This window comes from Hypomesus nipponensis, chromosome 3, assembly GCF_054491055.1.
Source record: "Hypomesus nipponensis isolate SF chromosome 3, ASM5449105v1, whole genome shotgun sequence".
Lineage (NCBI taxonomy): Eukaryota > Metazoa > Chordata > Actinopteri > Osmeriformes > Osmeridae > Hypomesus > Hypomesus nipponensis.
Window position 1 is genome coordinate 17230836 of NC_140363.1, and position 20814 is coordinate 17251649.

Sequence of the window (20814 nt, forward strand, 5' to 3'; positions counted from 1 at the left end):
CTCAGTCTATAGACCTATCAAGTAGGCTATTAGCGATGTGACTAAATGTCTAAATTACATTTACCAAAATTCACAGCTTTATGAAACCGATAGTCGGAGCATTGAATTGACCAGCATAATTTAAATAATATTGCAGACCTTGCCAAGATTAGGACAATATTTCACAATCATATTTAAAGGCTATGAAGCCTCACACATAAAATTGTAAAAAATAATTAGCTTTATCATGGTTAATTACTCCATAATAACACAATGCACCACTCCGAACATGGCTGCTTTTTAAGAATGAAAAAAGACTTTGGTTGTATTCTCTTGATCAACAATTATTTTATTAAGTTATCTTTACTTTTTCTTTTATACTGAAACACGTTCACTAAAGCGCACATGCTCAACTGGTTCACCTGTGCACAAGGTAAATATTAAAAACACCAAGCAAATTAATATCAAATTCTAACAGACAGAGCCAATCGTTTAAATAGGTAAATAAACATTATTTATAAAACTTTGAAAGTAAAAATATTACAGCGTCTTTTCAACATGAAATACCCACAGAAAACAGCAGGTCAGGCGCTAATGTCTCGTCCTCTTTTTAGTTTCATCTTGAGGCATTGGTTTATTAGTCCTCCCTTTAGAGGGATCGTGAACATGAATATGATCTTTTTTATTCCCTCTTGTATTAGGTTTCAGTCGTCATCCATTGTGGCAAAATGAAAACAAAATTAAAATATAGCTTTAAGACAGGGCTTTCTGTCAGAGCACTGGTGTTTTGGCAGCCATCAAAGAAGAACAGTTTCTTTAAAATTCAAACGCAGGCACTGTGACTGTTTGTATCAGATTGTCTTTCAGGTTCTCCTTCATTTATCTCCTGTTCGTGTGTTATCTTCCTGTGGACCTCCTCTCATGCCATCAGATGTCACATTCGCTGTCGCTGGAAGTGATAGAAATAGCCGAGGTGGCGGCTTTGCTTGACAAACTTGCCTCGGGACTGGAGGCGGTACCGAGTCGATCAGCGGTTCCATCTTCATCCGCTAAAGACCGAACCGAGCCTTGGGACATACCTTGCTGTTGTAACCTGAATAAAATAAAATACAAATGTAAAAAATCTCAAACTATTTTGGACACAATGCTACATAAACAGATAAAAGCGTTCACGCAATCATGGCCGCAGACTTTCTGAATGGTCTACATTATGTTACATTTGGCTATACTGTTTTATCATTTTTACAACATGGATATGATCAGTTAATCTATCCATGATCCATGTGTGTGAATGGACTGCATGCAGCGGGAATAAGAATAACAAAATGATAACCTACTCTGGATTTTTTGTAGGCTATTGGTCCTATAAGGGAAACTTTGAGAGGATGTATTCAGGAATATTAAAATGGTGTTTGAGTAATATTTAAAAACAAACATAGGCCTATCATAACTACGATTAATCGTACGTTGTCATTCATGCGTAAAAGGTGGTCGTCTTGTGCAAAAATATTATTTTGTAAGATTCTGATGGGTTCTTTGCAATCTGTCATAGGTATATTTAGTTCATTCGTGTTCTAGACAAATAGGTCTATAGGTTTAAAGGTTTAAATATAAAACAACCTTGCAGCATAGGATAGGCTACTGGAATTGACAATGTCTTCCAGTTAGGTGACATTGCTTTTTGCCTTTTGTGATTTCACTTGTTTTAAAATGGCACAGAATTGAGGCTTGTTTATTTTCGTTTCGATTTGTTCAACACCGTCTTTTAAAGTTGACTAATTTGGAAAGATTTGATGCAGTAGCCTTTAGATTGCAGATACTTATATTGACATTACAAATGCATTCGTTTATAATCGTTACAACCCGTTTCTCTAAATCATTGAAACTACCAATTCTATAACAGACTAACGGAATCATGCACAAAGGGGAGCTAGGCAACAACATACCTATTTTTCGCCGCCGCTGCTCTATCCCTTTGTCTACGATTTTTGAACCAGTTTCCTACTTGTGTCGGGGTAAGTCCAGTGGCCTGTGCAAGCTCTCTTTTTTTGCTAGGGTTCGGGTAAGGGTCTTGCAAGTACCATTCCCTTAACAGATGCCGGGTTCTCTCCTTGAAGCAATGGGTTTTTTGCTCCCCGTCCCATATTGTTCTGGGTAATGGGAACTTCTTCCGCACCCTGTATTTGTCCACTGGCCCTAGCGGGCGTCCCCGCAGCTTCTCCGCCTCCTGGTAGTGAGCCTCCAGCCACAAGGCCTGCAGTTTTGTATGTGACTCTTTGGTGAACTTGTGGTTCTCCAAGATATGGTAGAGTTCTCTAAAATTCCCGGTATGAAAGGCCACGATGGCCCGCGCCCTAAGCACCGACTCATTCTTGTTGAGGACCTCGCAGGCTGCAGGGGCGACGGGCAGAGACCAGAGGAAGCGACCGAGGCGCTCGATGTCCCCGCTCTCTTCCAGAGTCTCGCAAACCCCCGCAACCTGCTGAGGGCTAAAATTCAAGATAGGCAGCTGAAACATGGAGGCTTCTCTTTTCTCCTCCGTCTCTCTCTCTCTCTCTCTCCTCTTGCTTACCCGTCTCTCCCTCTCGCTCTCTGTGTATCGAATCCAGACAAAAAGGCAATTCCAAAGTTAACAGATCAACCGTTAAAACCACTGAGGAACGCTGCCCTCTGGCTGGCTACTGCAGCCTCGGCTGGTGAACTTGGTAGGTTGAACGTGCAAGAGTATAAAAACTGGACCCGAGATGTATTTTGAAGGGGAAAAAGACAGTCAGCCCCTCTGCTGATTTTCTATTGGACTTGGCAGATTGGTTGCGTGGTTGCCATGGATGCCCGTCAATCACTGTCAAGTTTACCAATCACGCGGAAAGGAGCACCAAGAGATTTCAGCACCTCCCAGTGCTCGACAGCGCCTTTTCAGAATGTAAACATTTTGACCTTTGCTATTTGTCTTAAAACGTTTCATTGCCTTCCATGTTTTTCAACATCCTTTTCTTTGTAAATCATGGCTCTGAAGAAGAAATGCAACGATTCAATTAAACGCAGTTGGCACAGGCTACACACGTTTAGCCTACGTCTTTCAAGGGGGGGGGGAAAACAAACAAGTCAACCAACAGACTCGAACGAAATCCACAGACTATGCTTTAAAATACTAGGTTTCAGAAAAAACATACATTTCCAGAGTTATAATATCATTGCATGGTTGTTGAGTTAACACAAAAAAGAAAGAAAAAAATCAATGCTCCGCGAATTGTTCGGTTCCCATTTTAGAATGTTATGACACGACTGCGCAACGTTCAGACAGACGACATAACAACTGCGCTGTCTCGGATGTATCAGTGATAAGAGATTACGACGTAGCTTTAAATAGTACAGTTGGTAGTCGGTAATACAAGATCTGTGACAGTCGTAAATATATTATCTATATTTTGAATTGGCCTAAAATTTTACGCACAAAAGCATTCCCAAGAGGCGAATGCACCGCGGGGTAAACAAATGTAGTCTTATGTTTGTGTATAGAATCTATCATGCCACTGCCGGAATACTCGGGTTTAGTATCAGACACACTCCGTTTTGTGCACGGGCTGATTTAGTAAATAAGAAGGCGGATAGATAGCGCAGATGGTTTGAAGTGTCGGGTCAGATTATTTCATGGCTGGCTACAGTGGTGAAGTTCATTCTGACGGAAAAGCCTGATATTATTTTCACACACACACACACACACACACACACACACACACACACACACACACACACACACACACACACACACACACACACACACACACACACACACACACACACACACACACACACACACACACACACACACACAGTGAGTTGTACTGAATCCCTTCGGGCTCTTTTTGCATGAATTATGGGGAGGCTCATGATGCGGAGTTATGAAACTGCCTGCCTTCTGCGTGAGAAGCTGTTCATTTTCATCCTTTATTATGAACGTCAGACTTTTTAAAAGTAACATTTTCTACATAAGTATGCAACCTATGTGCACATACGTAAGCTGTGTGCGACATAATAAGCGAATGAAAGTAACGGTCGTGATAAATTGCTGGTTTTACTAAATGAATAAAGAGGCAAGCACATTTTTGCAACAAAACTTGCAGAAATGCGAGTAGGCTACAGGTTTTTACCATGTAGCAGAGTAACCAGATGGAGGTAGGCCTACACAAATTAATACGATTAAAGTTCTTACTAGTGGGGTCAGTAGGCCTAATTATAATTCCCTATGATTATAGGTTTATCATTGATCGGTAACTAAATGTAACTAACCGTAAATAAAGGATAAACCTTCCTGCGAAACCATGCAGTAATGCGAGGGTGACTGACACAATTTTTTCAAAAGGCTCTAAATATTTCATCCTGTTGGCCTATCATGACCCAAATGTAGGTTATACAAGAACAGCTTCTTTTACCAGAAAGAATGCATCAATAAAATATGTTGACATTTTGGATATCAAAAAGAGAGCAGTCGATAAACAATTAGGACGTGTCCGGGTGAATAACCGCCTCAGCAGTGGGCATATCATTGTTATACTTGCTAGATAAAAAAAAAAACATGCTGTAGCCTGCATATGATAATGTTTTAGGCCGTATTGTAGGCTATATTAAACACTTTAGGCTCAAATACTTTTTTGTTGTTGTTGGACTGTGCCCTGTGAGCTAAACAAAATAGGCTACCAGATGAAAAGGTAGACTGCTGAATAGGCCGAATCAACAAGTCTTATATAGGCCTATACCTACTTTCAGCGATCGATTGTCTGAATTGTTTTTTCTTTTCAATATATAGTTTACATAATTCTTCATAAAATAATAGGGCCTACATTCATAGGCCTATCGTAGACTGTACGCAGTCGTTTTAAAAAAAGGTTAGGTTTAAATCTTAAAGTTTGACATGACAACTATCCTATTAAAATGTGCTTAAACCGTTAAAAACACATCCGTCAAAGCTCATGTATCGGAACTCTAAAGTCTGAAAACAGAACTATGAAAAATGCATATCACAATCACTAACAAACCGTGCCAGGGGCCAGTAGCCTACCCTGACACCGATATCCCGGACATTCACGAACTCAACACAAACAGTGAATCTCGTACAAAGACGTCTGTTTTTTCTTTGTTAGTTTGCCTCAGAGATCCCCCAACCATCCACTCACTACCAAATTCAACTGTGGTTGGTAAGCAACTGTATACCTATATTTCTAACATAAAGTTACACAAGACATATATAGGCCCCTATACAGCTCTAGAATGTAGCCTAACATAAAGCTCTTACACATGTAGGCCTACGTGCTTATGTCTGTATTCTGTATGAAATTGCCATTGCTATTTTACCATAAATCAACAACAAAGATTGACGTGATTCGATTTGATTTTAGACAAAAATAGCATACAGCCACAATATATCTCAATGTAGTTTCATTGAGGGCAGGGATCCATTCAAAACACGGCGCTCCTGGACCTGTGCATTGAATGCCTTGGGCGACATGGCGAAGAGTAATGAGCAACTACACACAAGAAAATACCTAAGACGCGAGCCAGCAGTCAACAACAAAAGCACGAACAAAATAGGCATGACTGAATGAACGAACGGAGAAAATCGAGACACCAGAGAGGGAGACTCCTTTTCTCTCAATTTGCCATAAGAGATGAGTACATTTACTTTGAGTCATCAGCGCCGAGCTGGGTCGTAGTTCGCCCACGGCAGAGGGGAGGAAAGGAGAGGAGAACAGTTACATGTGAACAGGCTGGAAATGACCCAGATTCCCCCGGATCAGTCAAGCAGACGAGACGGTACAAGAGCCTGTCACCAACACCCATCCTGGCACTATCCCACCCAGACCTACCTCTCTCATACCCCAGGCTTTAGCTGCCTCCCCCCCAACACCCTTCCCGCTCAGCCACCCAGCCCTGCCTTACCCATATCACCGCTTACGTACTGTAGCCTACATATTCACAAACACAAGCACGTACATGTAGGCTTGTCTATACATGAACATTTCCCTCAAAATTGACGTTTAACAATCGGAATCATCATAAACGTTTACAGTGGCTACTACTACGGCTCATGACTGTATTTTATTTAAACTGTCTGTGAGGCCGCGGAGGCGTAGGATTTACGCTTCCTGGTGCGACCGCAAACACAGCATAATGACGTGCAGGCTAGCCGCCACACACACGAGAGAAAACGGCCGCGCTCAGCGTTCTTGAAGTTGCCTGCAGGGTGTGTCGTCACTCTTTTCCACACACTGCGGACGCAGGAAGAATTGTGTCGTTATTTTCACAGGAGGACTGTTTCGTTTTGTTTTACTCTGGTCGACAGACTGTTTTAACCCAGACTCAGCTGTCATATGACAGGATTAACTTTCCATTGAAGATATCATGTCAGGAGCACTGGTCATGACCTTTTGATGGCCTGGATTTGTTTAAAATCCATCATGGAGGACTAAAGAATCAGTCTTTCAGTCCATACATTGACCAGTCACTTTACAGACAGAAGGTTTAAGCCAAATATGGAGACCTTTGAATGCTGTGTTTTCAGACCCATTTGCCCTCAGGAAAGGCTCCAGTGCTCAACCCTGCATTTAATCTGTGGATTTGCAGTAACAGAGAAGACTTCTTATCCACTGAGCCATTGGCCCCCAGTGTACGTAATCCACCAACTCTCAGTCACCCTGCTGACATGGATAGAGAAGGCCATGCAGAGCTGCCATCAGGGAGGGAGACCAGCCCGCCCTGACTCACACACTCCTCCCCCCAGCCTCTGTGTGACAAGGCGAGCGCAGCACAGTCATAACATTGTTATAATCAGCACATGACACTTGACCTTACATTTGTTAAGCCGGTTCATAGCGGCACAGTAATCTAGAGGAATAATTCTACGGGGTTTAGCCAATTGAAATCGCAGACTAAAATGCTGCTGAATATTCAGAGGAGATGGTGCCTGGTGAATATTCGTTTAAGGTTATCACAATGCTTTTTGTGCTATAAATGCATGTGTGTTTATTTGTCCGTTTGAATGTACAACTACTGTACCTAGAATTAATAGAATTATTTCCATGTCAGAATTGCAGTTTAACAATTTCATTTAGTAAACATACATGTCACGTGTAGTCCACCATCTGGGTCTTTAATTGTATTTAATGGAACGCTGCTACGGTTTCACCATGCCAGAAGGTAGAGGTCTTATCCGTCCTCCTTCTCAGGATATGTAGTAAATGAGAGAACTATGTTTGGCACACACACACCACTGAAAGCCTTTCAGAATATCTTTTGAATACACACACAAAAAAAACATCCTTCCAGTGTCGAGGAAAGTCAATTTCCTGAAAGGTTGGATGGATGCAGGGATAAATGGAAGCAGGAATGAGTGTAGATAAGATGCATGTGGCTTGAATTCATTACCTACCTATAGATATAGTGCGTGTGTGTGTGTGATTGTCAAAGTGGGTGCAGGAGTGCGCAAATCCATTTACAGTCCCTATATAACTCATTGCCTCATGCTATATGCAGTGCACGTGTCATCTCTATAAAACACTCAGACTGCAGAGCCAATCATCTTTTGTCCTGTTTATTTCCTTCTGTTTACCATACCTTTCCATATCAGTACTTTTTCAAATTCAGTATGAAATAGTGGTACCCACGACTCTCTGTTCCCACTCCACCACCCTTTGACCTTTGACCTTTCTCCTACATCTGTCCTTGCTCATCATCCAGTAACAGATTCTGCTTTCACGCCTGCCAACTGATCTCCATTTCTCTCTTTTTGCAAGTCCCTTCATTCACTGCCCTGAGGGAGTGCTAAAGCTTCACTTGAATATACCTTTACCTAAATGTATCATTGTTTTCACCATCACTGTCTTACTGAACTTCGATTGCATTTGAATGAGGGCTGATGTTGTTTTCTTACATCTTGACAGAGTACAGTATGTTTCAGAATAAATGTTCACATTCATTCTTGTCTGCTGGTGGGGACAGCGTTCACCAGCCGATGGTTTTACACTGAGTGTCCCTCCCACCATGCCCGTGTCATAGGGTCTTGACAACACCCAAAGATGACAGGAGTCAAAACTCATCATGGCCAGGAGCTTGGTCCTTGAAACCCACATGAAGTGTGAATCAGGGCACAGGTCACAGTACTGCCTTCCTAAACCTTCACTTTGCATTGTGTTTCTGCATAACACAATCACACACACTTTTACACACACTAGCCTGTCAATATGCCTCAATCTCAAATATAGGCACTGCTCTTTTGCTCTCCTCTTTTAAGTCAACATTTCCAAAAATCACCACAGCCATAATGGGAGTGATACATTCTACAAAAATATAAATTGTGTTTGTGAGATTTAGCACACTAAAATAACTTTGATGCCAGTATTGAGGAGGGGAACAACTGGATAATGATGTCATACCTTAAGGCTAGTCAATGGGATTGCATCATTAAACCATCATAAGTAGATATGCTTCTTATGACTGATAACTGTCAAAAAAGGAACCAGGCGATGACACGTGTCCATTAGGTCTGGTAGGTGACTCACCCAGACCCCCTGGTAAAATCACTCCAGGCTCAGGAGGATACAGTCATGGAACTTGGTACTCTCTTTACTACAGGACGAAAAGCCCCCTTTAATAAGATTAGATAAAAATAGACCTGTTTTGTAAAAGTATTTGGTAGCCACGGAACATGGAGACACTGGGAACTGGCTGGCTGTCTGGCAGGCTGTCTGGCAGGCTGGCTGCCTGGCTGGCTGTCTGCCTGGCTGCTGGCTGGCTGTCTGGCTGGCTGCTGGCTGGCTGGCTGTCTGGCTGTCTGGCTGGCTCGGCTTGGGTGTCCCAACGTCTGAGGGACCCAGGCAGACTGGCAGGAGGGCTCAGTACAGTACACAAGCACCAACACAGAACAACAAGGTCAGACATGTACCTGGAAGAGTGAGTATGGTCAACATGTTTAATCGATTACAAAATCAATAACAAATTAAAATAAATAAGTGATTAATCGACGCATCTGTTTCGATTACAAAATCGATGCTGAATATAAACACGGGTTGACATAAAAAATGTAAATTCAAATACTGTCAGATTAGCAGATTGTAATTTGTTTTGCTATGCCAATGCAGTCCAATTGTGTGTGTGATATGATGTTAAACAGCTCTGATCAGGATTCATGTTCACATTGTGTCAAATGCACACTGTCAGGACAGCCATAGCTAACAGCACAAAGACAACAGCTTGTCTTCTGATCACAAACAGATTACAAGGTCAGCAAGATGGTCTGTCTCTCCCCTCTTTTGGGGGCAGAGGGCAGGAATATCCTGGATTTTTCAGAGTCTTAATGTCTGTCAAATGTGCTTTATGGATGGCTTATGTCAAATGCCATTCTGACAGAGCTCATTAAGATGAAGTGGCCATGGTAGGTAGGGGCAGGGGAAGGCAGAGTTGGCTTGCTGCCTGATCAGTGTCTGTCTGGGCAAACCCCACCACTGTACCTAGGGGCTGACAACTCTGACAGAACATTGCTGACAGGTCTGTGTGTATGTGTGTGTGTGTATGTATGTACGTTTGTGTGTGGGACGAGTGCATGTTGTATGTGTGTGTGTGTGTGTGTTGGGTAGGTGCACACCCACACACACTCACCGCGTGTGCTTGTGTCAAGACTTGAGTCACCCGGTGCCACAGAGCAGGTCGTCGCTTGATGCCATGGCTCCGATCACAAGTGACAGGCTGAGAGTCGTGTCGCTTTTGTCCCTCACACATACTCAAATATTTATCTCTGCCTCACATCAGCAGTCCTGTGCTGCTAGGAAGCCAGGCTGCAGAGGCATCCGAGACCTTGAGAGGGTGAGTCAAATGATTTCTCACTGATTCTCCTATTCCTCTCTGTACCATGGCAAAAAGCCCTTTTGAATTGACAATATCCAAGCCAATTCCATGCTCCATAACTAGGGGCCATTTACACTTATTCCATAACCACTGGCAGAAAACCTTGATGCCACAGTGTTAATGTTAACTGTGGTTAATAGGTAGGACGATGGACTAGCTTTACATGAACAGCAGGAATGGTGCTTATTGTGTTAAAGCTGTTGACCAAGGTCTCATGGTTATTGTAAATAGCTTTAATCCACGTCTGCCATGGTTAAGGGCTCTGAGCTTGCACTGTTAGCTGACATCTTAAGGTGGTTTTCTAATATGCTGATTAAAAATTTATGTTCAGAAGGCAAGGGGAAAGCCTAACGGGGAGTGCTGCCAAGGCAGATTACATCATTTTACTTAATAGATATTCCAAGGATTAGGGTCAGTGTAAATGAGCAAACTGTTGAAAACACCAAAGTCAGCAAATGCACTGGTAACCCTGTTCTTGAAGACAACACAATCAAGCAGGAAGTCATCGTAATATCCAACCTAGTCGAAGGAACTGATGTCATTTTGGTGTCTGAGCATTTAAAACCACTTAAATAGGTTCTGTCTGCTGGGTTGGTTGTAGGCATCATGGGCCTCTAATTTGAATGCAAGGCTTGCCAAATAGTTTGGCACTGCGCTCTGTCACACTGTAGGCCATGATGGACAGACACAGACAGAGGCGGGACTTGACCCATGGCAGTGTTAATGCCGTAATCTTAAAGTCCTTTCGAGGTACAAAGGGAGGCCAAGGGGATATGCCTGCTAATCCAATCAGATAACGGACAAGCCCATAAGCTTTGAAATGAGCCCATCAATATTCATTGCTCCCTTGCCCCGTAGTTCTGGTTTGTCTGTGACATCCAGTGAAACATACTGATGGTATCCCTGATATACGATACATCCATGCAGGGATGTGATACACGCATGCTGTTAAATGGGAGGTATATACTGTAGACCCATGTATTCTGAGACCATTGGAAATGTATGTATATAGTCTAGTACTGCCTTGACAAATGTATTGAACACATTCTTGTCGTTCTTCCATGATACACCGGTGATTTGCACTCATAAAATAATACCTGCACCATCCTTTATGATTGACTTCAATCAATGCAGGCTTTTCAAAGAACACAGAAGAGATGGAGAGAATTGTGTCACAGCATTTATATTCATCTTTGAATTAACAGCTCTCCAGAGGTTAAAGTGGAATAGATCCATTCTTGACACAATAAAAGATGCAGAGGGATCAAGACATGCGGGAGCCGTGGAATAAAAACGAATACGGTAGTTGTCGGTATTTTTCGAAGGTGAATGGGGAAGCCTATTGACACACCACAGAGAGGGTGAGAGTATAGTGGGGATGTGGGATATGACTAATAAGGTCAGCTGAAAACTCAGATGGATTCATTTTATTATATCAGAGACTGTGAGTGTTTCTGTACTTCCTGATGCTAGCATCAAAGGAGCGTTCCTCGTCTGACAGCCAAACAAAGCTTGTTTACTTGTAGGTGATGCCAGTGAAATCATATGGCCATACACAGTCCAGTCAGTCGACATTGCGAGTATTATTTTTCGAAGGAATTATTCCTTCTTTGACTTAAGTAATATCCTGAGAGATTTTAGAAGCACTTTCACAGCCTTGCACTGTATAATACGTCTACAGAACGCGCAGGGGAATTTTCCAGAGGGCACAGGTGTGCCCTGGCTGTCCCTGAAGACTAAAGCTGCAACAAAGAAAGGAGGATGTTTCCTCTGTGAAGAGGAAGAGGGCAGTTTGAGGTGAAGGAACACTCCTACAAAAGGGTTTTCTTCATGGTGTATTCGGTTGTGACCTTCAGGCAAAGCTCCAAATTAATGGAACACTAAGGGTTGAATCAAAAATCTTGTTGGCCCTGAATCTTTACACCATGCAGAGATGTGGGGTGAATAAGTGATAGTTTTTTTTTTTTTTATACTTCCAATTTGTGAATGTCTGATTTTAAATGAATTCATGGGTAAGAGTTCCACCGGGCTGCTCTCCTCACTTAATATAGCTCTAGCACCACCGTATTTCTATGCTATTATCTACGCATTATATAGTCAGGGGGTGCTGAGAAGGATACGGCGAACCCCCAACCCTCTAGGGGGGTCCGTGGGCATGCTCCCCCGGAAGGAAATGTATTACATTGTAAAGTTAAACGCATCAATTTGGGGCACTTTTGAGAGCAAAGTTAAGAAGCTAAAAGGAACACAGAAACACGTATAATAAATTTTACAGCCCACTATACGTGTTTTTAATCTTACAGTTGGTACAATTGGAAAATAGATGAATTAATCAAACCTAGAATATCGATTTGTATTTCGAGAGAGCAAAAACACTCTTAAGACACCTTACATTTACATAAAAAAATATCATCCAACTGCTTGGATCTCATAAAAGACTACACAGGCAAATCCCTTTAATTTCACAACACACCGTGCAGTAGAACTCCCTAGGTTGTAAGCTTGGAGATCACTGATGATTATGATCAATTGAAAGCTTCCCATCCCATCATCTGCTTGTCCTTCACTACCGTCCTACATCTCTACCTTTCATTTGACCCTCCCTCAGTCTCTCTGCCTGCCTGCAGACTCCCCAGAGAAGACTATCAGTTCTCTGGCACTGGCAAGCTTGACAGGCTGTGATGAGGGTGACAAGGTGAGTGGCCAGACTGCTGATTCAGGTGGTAGGTAGACACACGCCTACACACACACACACACACACACACACACACACACACACACACACACACACACACACACACACACACACACACACACACACACACACTGCAGTGTGTGGAACTACACACAAACAAGCTCAGCCCCTTGGTACTGTTTTATGAATCTAAGGTTGTCTCCAAAGATAAGTTCAAATGAATATTAAGAGGGGAGAGATTTAGCCTTGGACCACAGCTAGCTACATCATACCACACCAGACACCAGAGATCAACAGCTACTCTATGCAATGCAAGGGACACTTTCCAGTAGCTGTGCCTTGGAGGAGAGAAAGGGGGGAGGAAGATGAGTTTATCCATGTGCCTTGGAAACTTCCAGAAAAAATACATTTTTTTTTTTGCTGATGCTGCAATGTGCCCCGATGCAGCTAACAACTAGTGTCAGATTCTATACTACCTACTGCATTAGAGAGAGGGAATTCATATTTGCTCTCTCACCTCACTTACTCTTTTCCCACAATTCTTAAAAAGATGATGACATGGTTCAAAGCAACTGTAAAAAATGTCACATCTTGTGCTTATCTCTTCCCCGCTACCCTGTTAAAAAATAAAAAAAATTTTTTTACTATCAACAGATAGACTACAACCAGTATGGGCAGACTACTAAATTGATAGGAAGTAATAATAATAATACATTTTATTAATATAGCGCTTTTCAAAGTTCTCAAAGTTGCTGTACATGGTTAAAATAAACATAAAACGAGGACATCATATGAAATCACACAGTGTGGGGGTTGGAGGGTGGGCAACGTTTAAAACAACACAAAAAGGAAAACAAACAGAAGTGCCAGGCTCTAAGAAGGGGGCATACTGCAGTTGTGTGTCAGTCACCTAGCAACAAGTCCTCCCCATCACTTACCCCCCCCAATCTCCTGCTGTGCTCTCTAATTCAACAAATCTGCTCAGAATGTATGGCTGCTCTCCTGACAAAAACACATTCTGTGCTGGGGGCTAAGGACCTAGGCCTCTGCTGAACATGCCACTCAGCTGCCCATTGACCACCAGGGCCTTTCTCTGCACACACTAAGGAGCCAGGAACAAAGCCACTGAAAGCAGGGGCAGCTACACAGAGAAAACATTTGCTTGTAATTGTGTTTGACTGCATAATGAAAATGATGTTCTTTTTTAATTTGGGCTTGTTGAGGCCACACTATTTTCCTCTGGTCACCTGATTATTGTAAAGAAGCCCCCCTTTTCCCCGCCCTGTGGAACACTGGAGGAAAATATTGAATATGGTCCCAAAGGCCTTCCCACTCTCTACTATAACCCCTCTTGTGTTTCGAGTGTTCTGTTGCAGCAACATAAATATGGAGATCCTGTTCATTACAGGATGGAGAGTGCGCCAGAATTAGTGTTTTCAGAGAGGAGAACGGCACTCAAAATCACACGCACACGCACACACACACATCTACACAGAGAGAGAGAGAGAGCGAGAGAGAGAGCCCTCTGTCATGCAGTTCGTAAACTTGCCCTGAGTTGTTAAGCATTGAGTAGGTAGCATTCCTGGTGCTACTCCAGCTAAACAGGCCATTAGTGCAAGCCTCAGGCTACTGCAAGAACACAGCCTCAATGGACACATTCACATCCAGTGATGATTTGGACTCTTTAGCATCCAATTTCCTGTGCCGTTAACTGGACATTTTGACATTCCTCATCTTTTCGCTTCTCCTCCCATTGTTCTCCACTCCTCTGGACGGCGAAGGTGGCAAGTGTACAGGTAAATGTCCGGATAAATAAGTAAATAAAGTATTAGTAATAAGTAATAAATAAAGTAATACATGTTTTTCTTTTTATTCTTTAATTAAAAAGAAAATTAGCACAGAAAAAAAAAATCCTCTGGACCAGTTGGTCAATTTTGGAAGTTTGTTTTATGCTTTAGCTTTTCAAAAATCCCAACCTTACAATTTCTCAAGTGTCAGGAGCTCAAAATGGTCAGGCATTTCTGTGATGACTACAAACACATTACATAGGACTGGGATTGAGAGCAGAGGAGTTTGTTGCGCTCAAGGTTCCTCTCCACCACTCATATGGATAGCTATTGAGTGACTCCAAATCAAATCAAATATTATTTGTATAGGCCTTTTTAGCAAAGCAATGTCACAGAGAGCTTCACATAGACCCATAGAACTGCACCTAAACCAACCTAAACCCCTCAAAGAAGACGAGGTAAAACAGGAAACCTCCAGAGACAAAATGGAAGAGACCTTGGGGGGGGGGACGGGGGGCTATAGAATGAAGGACCAGACGGTTAGTGATACACAAAGGTGCTGACCATCAGGCTGAACACATTTATACAAAAAGAAATAAAGTTTAAAGTAAAACATTGTCAAGTGAATGGATGGTTCAGAGACTTATATATACTTAATTGATTCAGTATAAAAACTTAGTCCTGGTTTCTGTCTTTATTGCTAAGCTCCTCTTTCAGAAGGTATGAACATGTTCAGGCTCTCCCAGTCACTGGGAGATAATACAACAACAACAAAAGACCAGATTTGTGATTGAGTGATTTTTGTGATTGAGCCTCTTTACACTTATATTCAAGTTTATGTGTACCTCGAACAAACCAAGAGTGGATGTGTGGTAGTGTGACCCTCTGGATGAACTTTAACTTATTACCACATTCACATTGTTGCTTAGGTAATACCAGGAACAGACAAGCTGACCGTTGTTAAAGTACTGTTTTTCAGTGAAACAGTGTCATGGATAGTCATGGATAGTCATCTGACTATAAGGTGTGTGATATGAGAGGACATTTAACAGCATCAGCTTAAAACACTTTACAGTGACATAGCCTCTCAGCAGACCCCTGAATGTCAAAGGGAACATGATGTTATATATGGCAGTAGCGTAGCTACTAGGGCCTGAGGGCCAGGGCCACTCATTTACATGTCTGGAACCCCCCAGATTTCTAATTGCAAACAAAAAAAGAAGGAATTGTCAATATATAAATATATATACATTTTTTGTGGAACCCCTCATTTTAAGATGTGACACCCCCCCCCCAGAAAATTTGGCCTATGCCCCTGATATATGGGACATAATATCTTAGATGATTAGTCAGCTAATGTTTACCGAATCACAAAAACAGCACAGTTACTCTGGACCAACAGGTGTAAAGAAAGGGTGAATTGTCTGCGAGGTCAGATGTGAGTGTCCTAAGTTTTAGGACTTGATCCCACTTAAGTGGCTAGATGGTTTGCAGTGACACCACTCACTATATTAACGAGTTCCACAACGTTGACAAGGCCCTTTTTTTTGTTTGTTAAAAGTGTCAACAAGTGAGAGCATCTGTCCGTGTGTGTTTTTGAAATTCTCTTTCACCATCAAGACCCCAACTCTGACACCAATTAAAAAGATTATGTCTTCAGTTGAGAGGAAAACTATAGCTGCGTGATTTCTTTTGACAAGGTCACAGGGGTGCCGTGTCATAGTGCATGACCTTAACAGAAATTTACTTTGGTGCACGTTTGACTAATATCTCTCTTTGCACTGGACAATCTGCCATTCTTGAAATGGGAACACAGAAAAGGGTTAGACTTTCCTGCCCATGAGGGTGCATATAGTCTGGAACTGGGAACACTGTTCCTGTGTGTCTGATACTGTACCAAAAGAAAAGGCCTTGAACACAAACCAAAAAAAGTCCTTGGAATTGTATGAGAATTTGGTTTTTATGTCTTGACATGTATTTGTCCCACAACAAACTGTTTTGTACTCCAACAAATATGTGTCAGCCTCGTTGCTGATTTTCTTCCACTTTCCATCGTTAGACAGGATCACTGGGTGAGATATTGGGAAGTATAGCCTTGCTCAAAGATGGTTTGACTTGAGAACCTATGCAGACGATGAGGTGGCAACCTTCTTGAAGCATAAGTAGGCCAGACAAGGCCACTCGATAAACGTGTGACTTTTGGTGTCAAGTCATATTTATCGAGGATCAAGTCATTCGATAAATATTTGTAGATAGGCTATATTAGCCAATGGAAGCAAGTAATCGTTTGACTCTCCACAGGAGAGATTTTTGTATTATTTGTTGGCCTATTTAGTTATTTTTGAAAATAATTTGACAGACTGTTTCATTATGCTTTCAAGAGGACTTTCGCACAATTTGGGTGCAGACCTATCTTTAAAAAACGAATCATAGTTTTGAATGACAGCACCACAGATTGGTTTGTAATTTTATTGCTTTAATGCTAGGCCTGTAACTTGAAAATCTCAGACTTCTTTTGTATTTAAATTGGGCTGCGATGAGGGGCGATTCTAGAATCAGACCTTTAGGGGTGTTCAGCCCCCAATGAGAATGTGACATGAATACAGTGCCTTGCAAAAGTACTAAACCCCCTTGCTAATAAATCCCTAATTTCACTGGCTAAGAATTAATTCATTTATGTATTATTATGCAAACTATTGAATAAATGAATGAAAAAACTAAGGATGTCCCTTTCTTCATGACATACCAGCATCAAATGATAAACAATAATCATTTTTATGTTTTTATTACTATTATTTTTAGGGGAGCTGAGATGAAATTTAGGGGTGCTTGAGCACCCCTAAAAGGATCTAAAATCACCATTGGCTGCGTTTAAAAACCTACACTAAGGTAACCGTAAGAGTAGGGTACTTTGCATCAATTTAATACTAATACTTTTTTGTTGTATAATCTGTTTAGAAGTCTACGAAATAAATAAATCACAAATAACATAGGCCGTTATATACTACCGTTAAAACAGTGCACTTTGTCGACAAGGGTTTTAAACTAATATGTGAGAGTTGTCATTTTGATGCCCCATCATACTACACATTTTCAAACTTTTGCTAGGCAGCACCGACATGCTCCTTTGGGTGGACACCCGCATGCTAGGCTACCGCTACGCACGCGCAAACGAATATTTAGTGCTCCAACTAAATATTGTCCAATGGTGAAAGAAAATCTGATTTATGGTTATAATCTATGATTAACATAAGATTATTATATGATTAAGATAGCAAAAATAACAAAAAAAATACAGTATAGGCTACTTGAACCGAAAACAATCAAAACAACCATTTAATATTCTTTATGCTTGACAAATTTCAATGCTAGGCTGATAGGCTGTTTCTGCAATGTTTGACTTTAGATTCTGACTCGCTTGAGTCCTTTTGAGAATGTTTGAAACATTTTGGAAAAAGGCAATACACAACAGTATATCACGCCGTTGTCCATGGACTTATGTACATGTTTTAATAATGGCTACTTTAAAAACAAAATATTTATGATGTCCTACCTGAACGCTGAGGATTCGATTCAATCTGATTTAGTTAACCAATGTAGCCTATGCAGAGGGAAACAGACCAGGGTTCCCCCTCATAGCAATTCTCTTTTTGTCAATTTGTTACTTAATTGGCAGCGGTTGAACTGGGAGCCGTAAATCAAGCACTACGGAGTGTATTAATGAGTTGGACCACCCAGGACACTATTTTCTGTGGTTTCTTGACGGACAATGTAGGGATACTCGAGCCACGCTCTGAAAACCATGAATGGACATTCACAAGAGCAGTGGTCCCCTGCTGTCTACTTTCCAGAAGGCTAATGACTGGATGTGACTGGTTCGGACTGAAAAGTATTTTTTAAAGCTTAGAAAAGCGTCTTGTACACAAAATATTTATTTGGTGTGATTTTTTCGTAAGACTTGATGCCATGTTTGTCCATCTGAGGTTTGAACCGTTGAATGGCGGAATGAATGACAACGTTTTCGTTCAAAATAAACTACCAGTAAAAACCTAGGTCTAATATTACGTTTTGACGTTATCTTACTATAACGTAACGGCGTTAAGTCCTTTGACCTCTTTAGATGCAACCGGCACCATATGGCTGTGAAATTAGACTATTCACTGAGGTTCGAAGATCTACGGTAGGCCTCGTGCTTATATTCCTTCTATATTTTCCTAATTTACCACCGGCTTTTACCACTGGCTGCCCACCATAACAACAGGTAAACTAAAACCATAAAGGTAACATGTGTATAAAAAATATATAGTCCTCATTGATATGTTATTAATTGTATTGACAATGAGCTGTATGAGATTTGTATATTGCCCAACTGCAGTCTTGAACTATCAAGAGCTGGTGCTCAGCGTTTAGTCTCCTTGCAGTTGCAAGCAAATAGGCCTATTTTATTTGATAAATATTACCGGTTCAGTGCAGGTACAGGTTCATGACTGGCTTATGTACCTGTTTTCGATACAGGAGAATCAACTTCAACTCAACGTTTCCCAGAAATTGATGAAACCGTTTTTGATGAAGATCTTCATTGAATTGCTCTTCCTTTAGGACTAGGCTTAATCCATGTCTGAAAAACTGGGCCTAAGAGATAGAAATAAAGCTACATTTGTCAAATTAAACATTATTATTGTCTGTGATTGACCGAAGTTACCTCAATGTCTCTCTGCCTCGACAAGGTTGTCAATGTTTGGCTATTAACTTCTTACCTCCGTGTGTTCTTCACTGTCATGACTAAGCTCAATGAATCCATGAAAGGAAATGCTCTTACAAAGACCAGTTGTTCTGTCTGTGTCTGGTGAACTCACATGAACCTTCTGAAAATATGTCCTCAGCTCACATCTGTCGATATACTTTGCTTGTGTGCCCCTACTAAAGTAAGTCAATCGTCCGACAGTAGGCAACTCAAGCACTGAACGCAAACAGGGCTTTTTTTCGTTACCTCACAGGTTTAATTACCCCCTTTTGGAAAAACATTTTAATTTGTATTTTGTCATCATTGAAAAGACCTCTCCAAATGTATGACATGACCAAATGTCTATCACAGTTTGCAGTGTATGTGTGTGAATTTGTATGTACAAAATCAGGACACTTGACCCCTTGGGTGTTGCTGAAAGGGTGAAATATAACCTTTTCTCAGACTACTACTACTCACCCACCATGAATATAAATGACACCAGCAACTCCGGAGGTCACACCACATAGAAGCACCTGAAGGTGCTTGCATAAATCTTACACTTGCGGCCATGTTGTAAGGAATCAGAATTAGAACGACTTCAGGAGAAAAAAACAAGGCTTTCAGTTTAATTAATCCACTTTAGATTCATTCTGAAAGTCTTGGTTGTCAAAGAGAAGAAGATCAGAGAAGAGCTCATCAAACTGTAAATCATGCTGCTGACTGAATTTATTGGAAGAATTTAGAGCCTAAGATTCTCATCCGATCTTAATGTACAAGGTCAAACGTACGGCAGTATATCTTAACTGCTTTTCAAACAGACGACAGTATAACAGGTTTACAATACAGACTGGGATTTGGAACATAAGCGGTTATAGCTGGTAGTGGTTTTCGAAATGACCAGTCAGAAACACATGCGTAGAGTCCCTGTTTGGTTGGTAGTACATTTACATGAAGTCATTTAGCAGACACTCTTATCCAGAGCGACTTACAGTAAGTACAGGGACATTCCCCCAAAGCAAGTAGGTGAAGTACCTAGGACACAACATCATTTGGCTTGGCCGGGAATTGAACTAGCAACCTTCAGATTACTAGCCCAATTCCCTAACCGCTCAGACACCTGTTCCCATTAGTACAGGCCTTTCACACCCACAACACTATCCTCACCCCACAGCATGAACATTGTACTAATATTCTGTCGAGATCAAGAGAAAACAACTATGTTGACATTACTGTCTTACTGGACTCATGAATATGAAGCACCATGGTGATATTATTAGTGAGCACGTATCTGATTAAACCTCCTAAATACACAGTATACTTGAACCTCAATCGTGCTTCAGTCAAACACACATTTCCAGTGGCAAGGCTTCAAGTGTTTAAGTTCATGGCCTTGATCTCTGCCCTTCAGAAAGCATGAAGGGAGTAAAAACATTTAGTGGTTTCAAGTGGTTTGACACATGGCATTATTTCAAAATCTAGACAATCGATCGAAATGCTGATGTTTCCTTTACGCTCCAGTAAAAAGGCTTCCACACCGTGACAGCTAATGATCCAGCATTTGATCAGCCATACTAATAATCAGGTCAAGACAAAATTGCACACTTCCAGTTCCACTGTTAAGAGTCTAAAACAAACAGCAGGTGTCTAAATGAGGACACGCGTGCCTGAGAGAATACAATATGGAAGAAAGTGCGAAAAACAAAACAGGAAAAACGTGAAGACCTCATGTG

The 20814-nt window shown here is 41.4% G+C and overlaps 1 protein-coding gene across 2 annotated transcripts; it reads right to left on the reverse strand.

Annotated features, from left to right (window-relative positions):
- Positions 1–315: 315 nt before the first annotated feature.
- On the reverse strand, positions 316–14806 carry LOC146300101 (homeobox protein SIX6). Of its 2 annotated transcripts, none has more exons than XM_084680863.1 (2): positions 1926–3482; positions 316–1072 (listed from the first exon to the last, which is right to left on the reverse strand). In XM_084680863.1, exons 1-2 carry the CDS (start codon positions 2495–2497, stop codon positions 907–909), a joined length of 738 nt encoding a protein of 245 aa, XP_084536989.1. In that variant the 5' UTR covers positions 2498–3482; the 3' UTR covers positions 316–906. The 2 variants fall into 2 exon arrangements, 1 of the variants encoding a protein (XP_084536989.1); XR_014732125.1 differs by lacking the exon at positions 1926–3482 and adding an exon at positions 8648–14806 and having other exon boundaries at positions 973–1072.
- Between the last annotated feature and the right edge of the window lie 6008 nt (positions 14807–20814).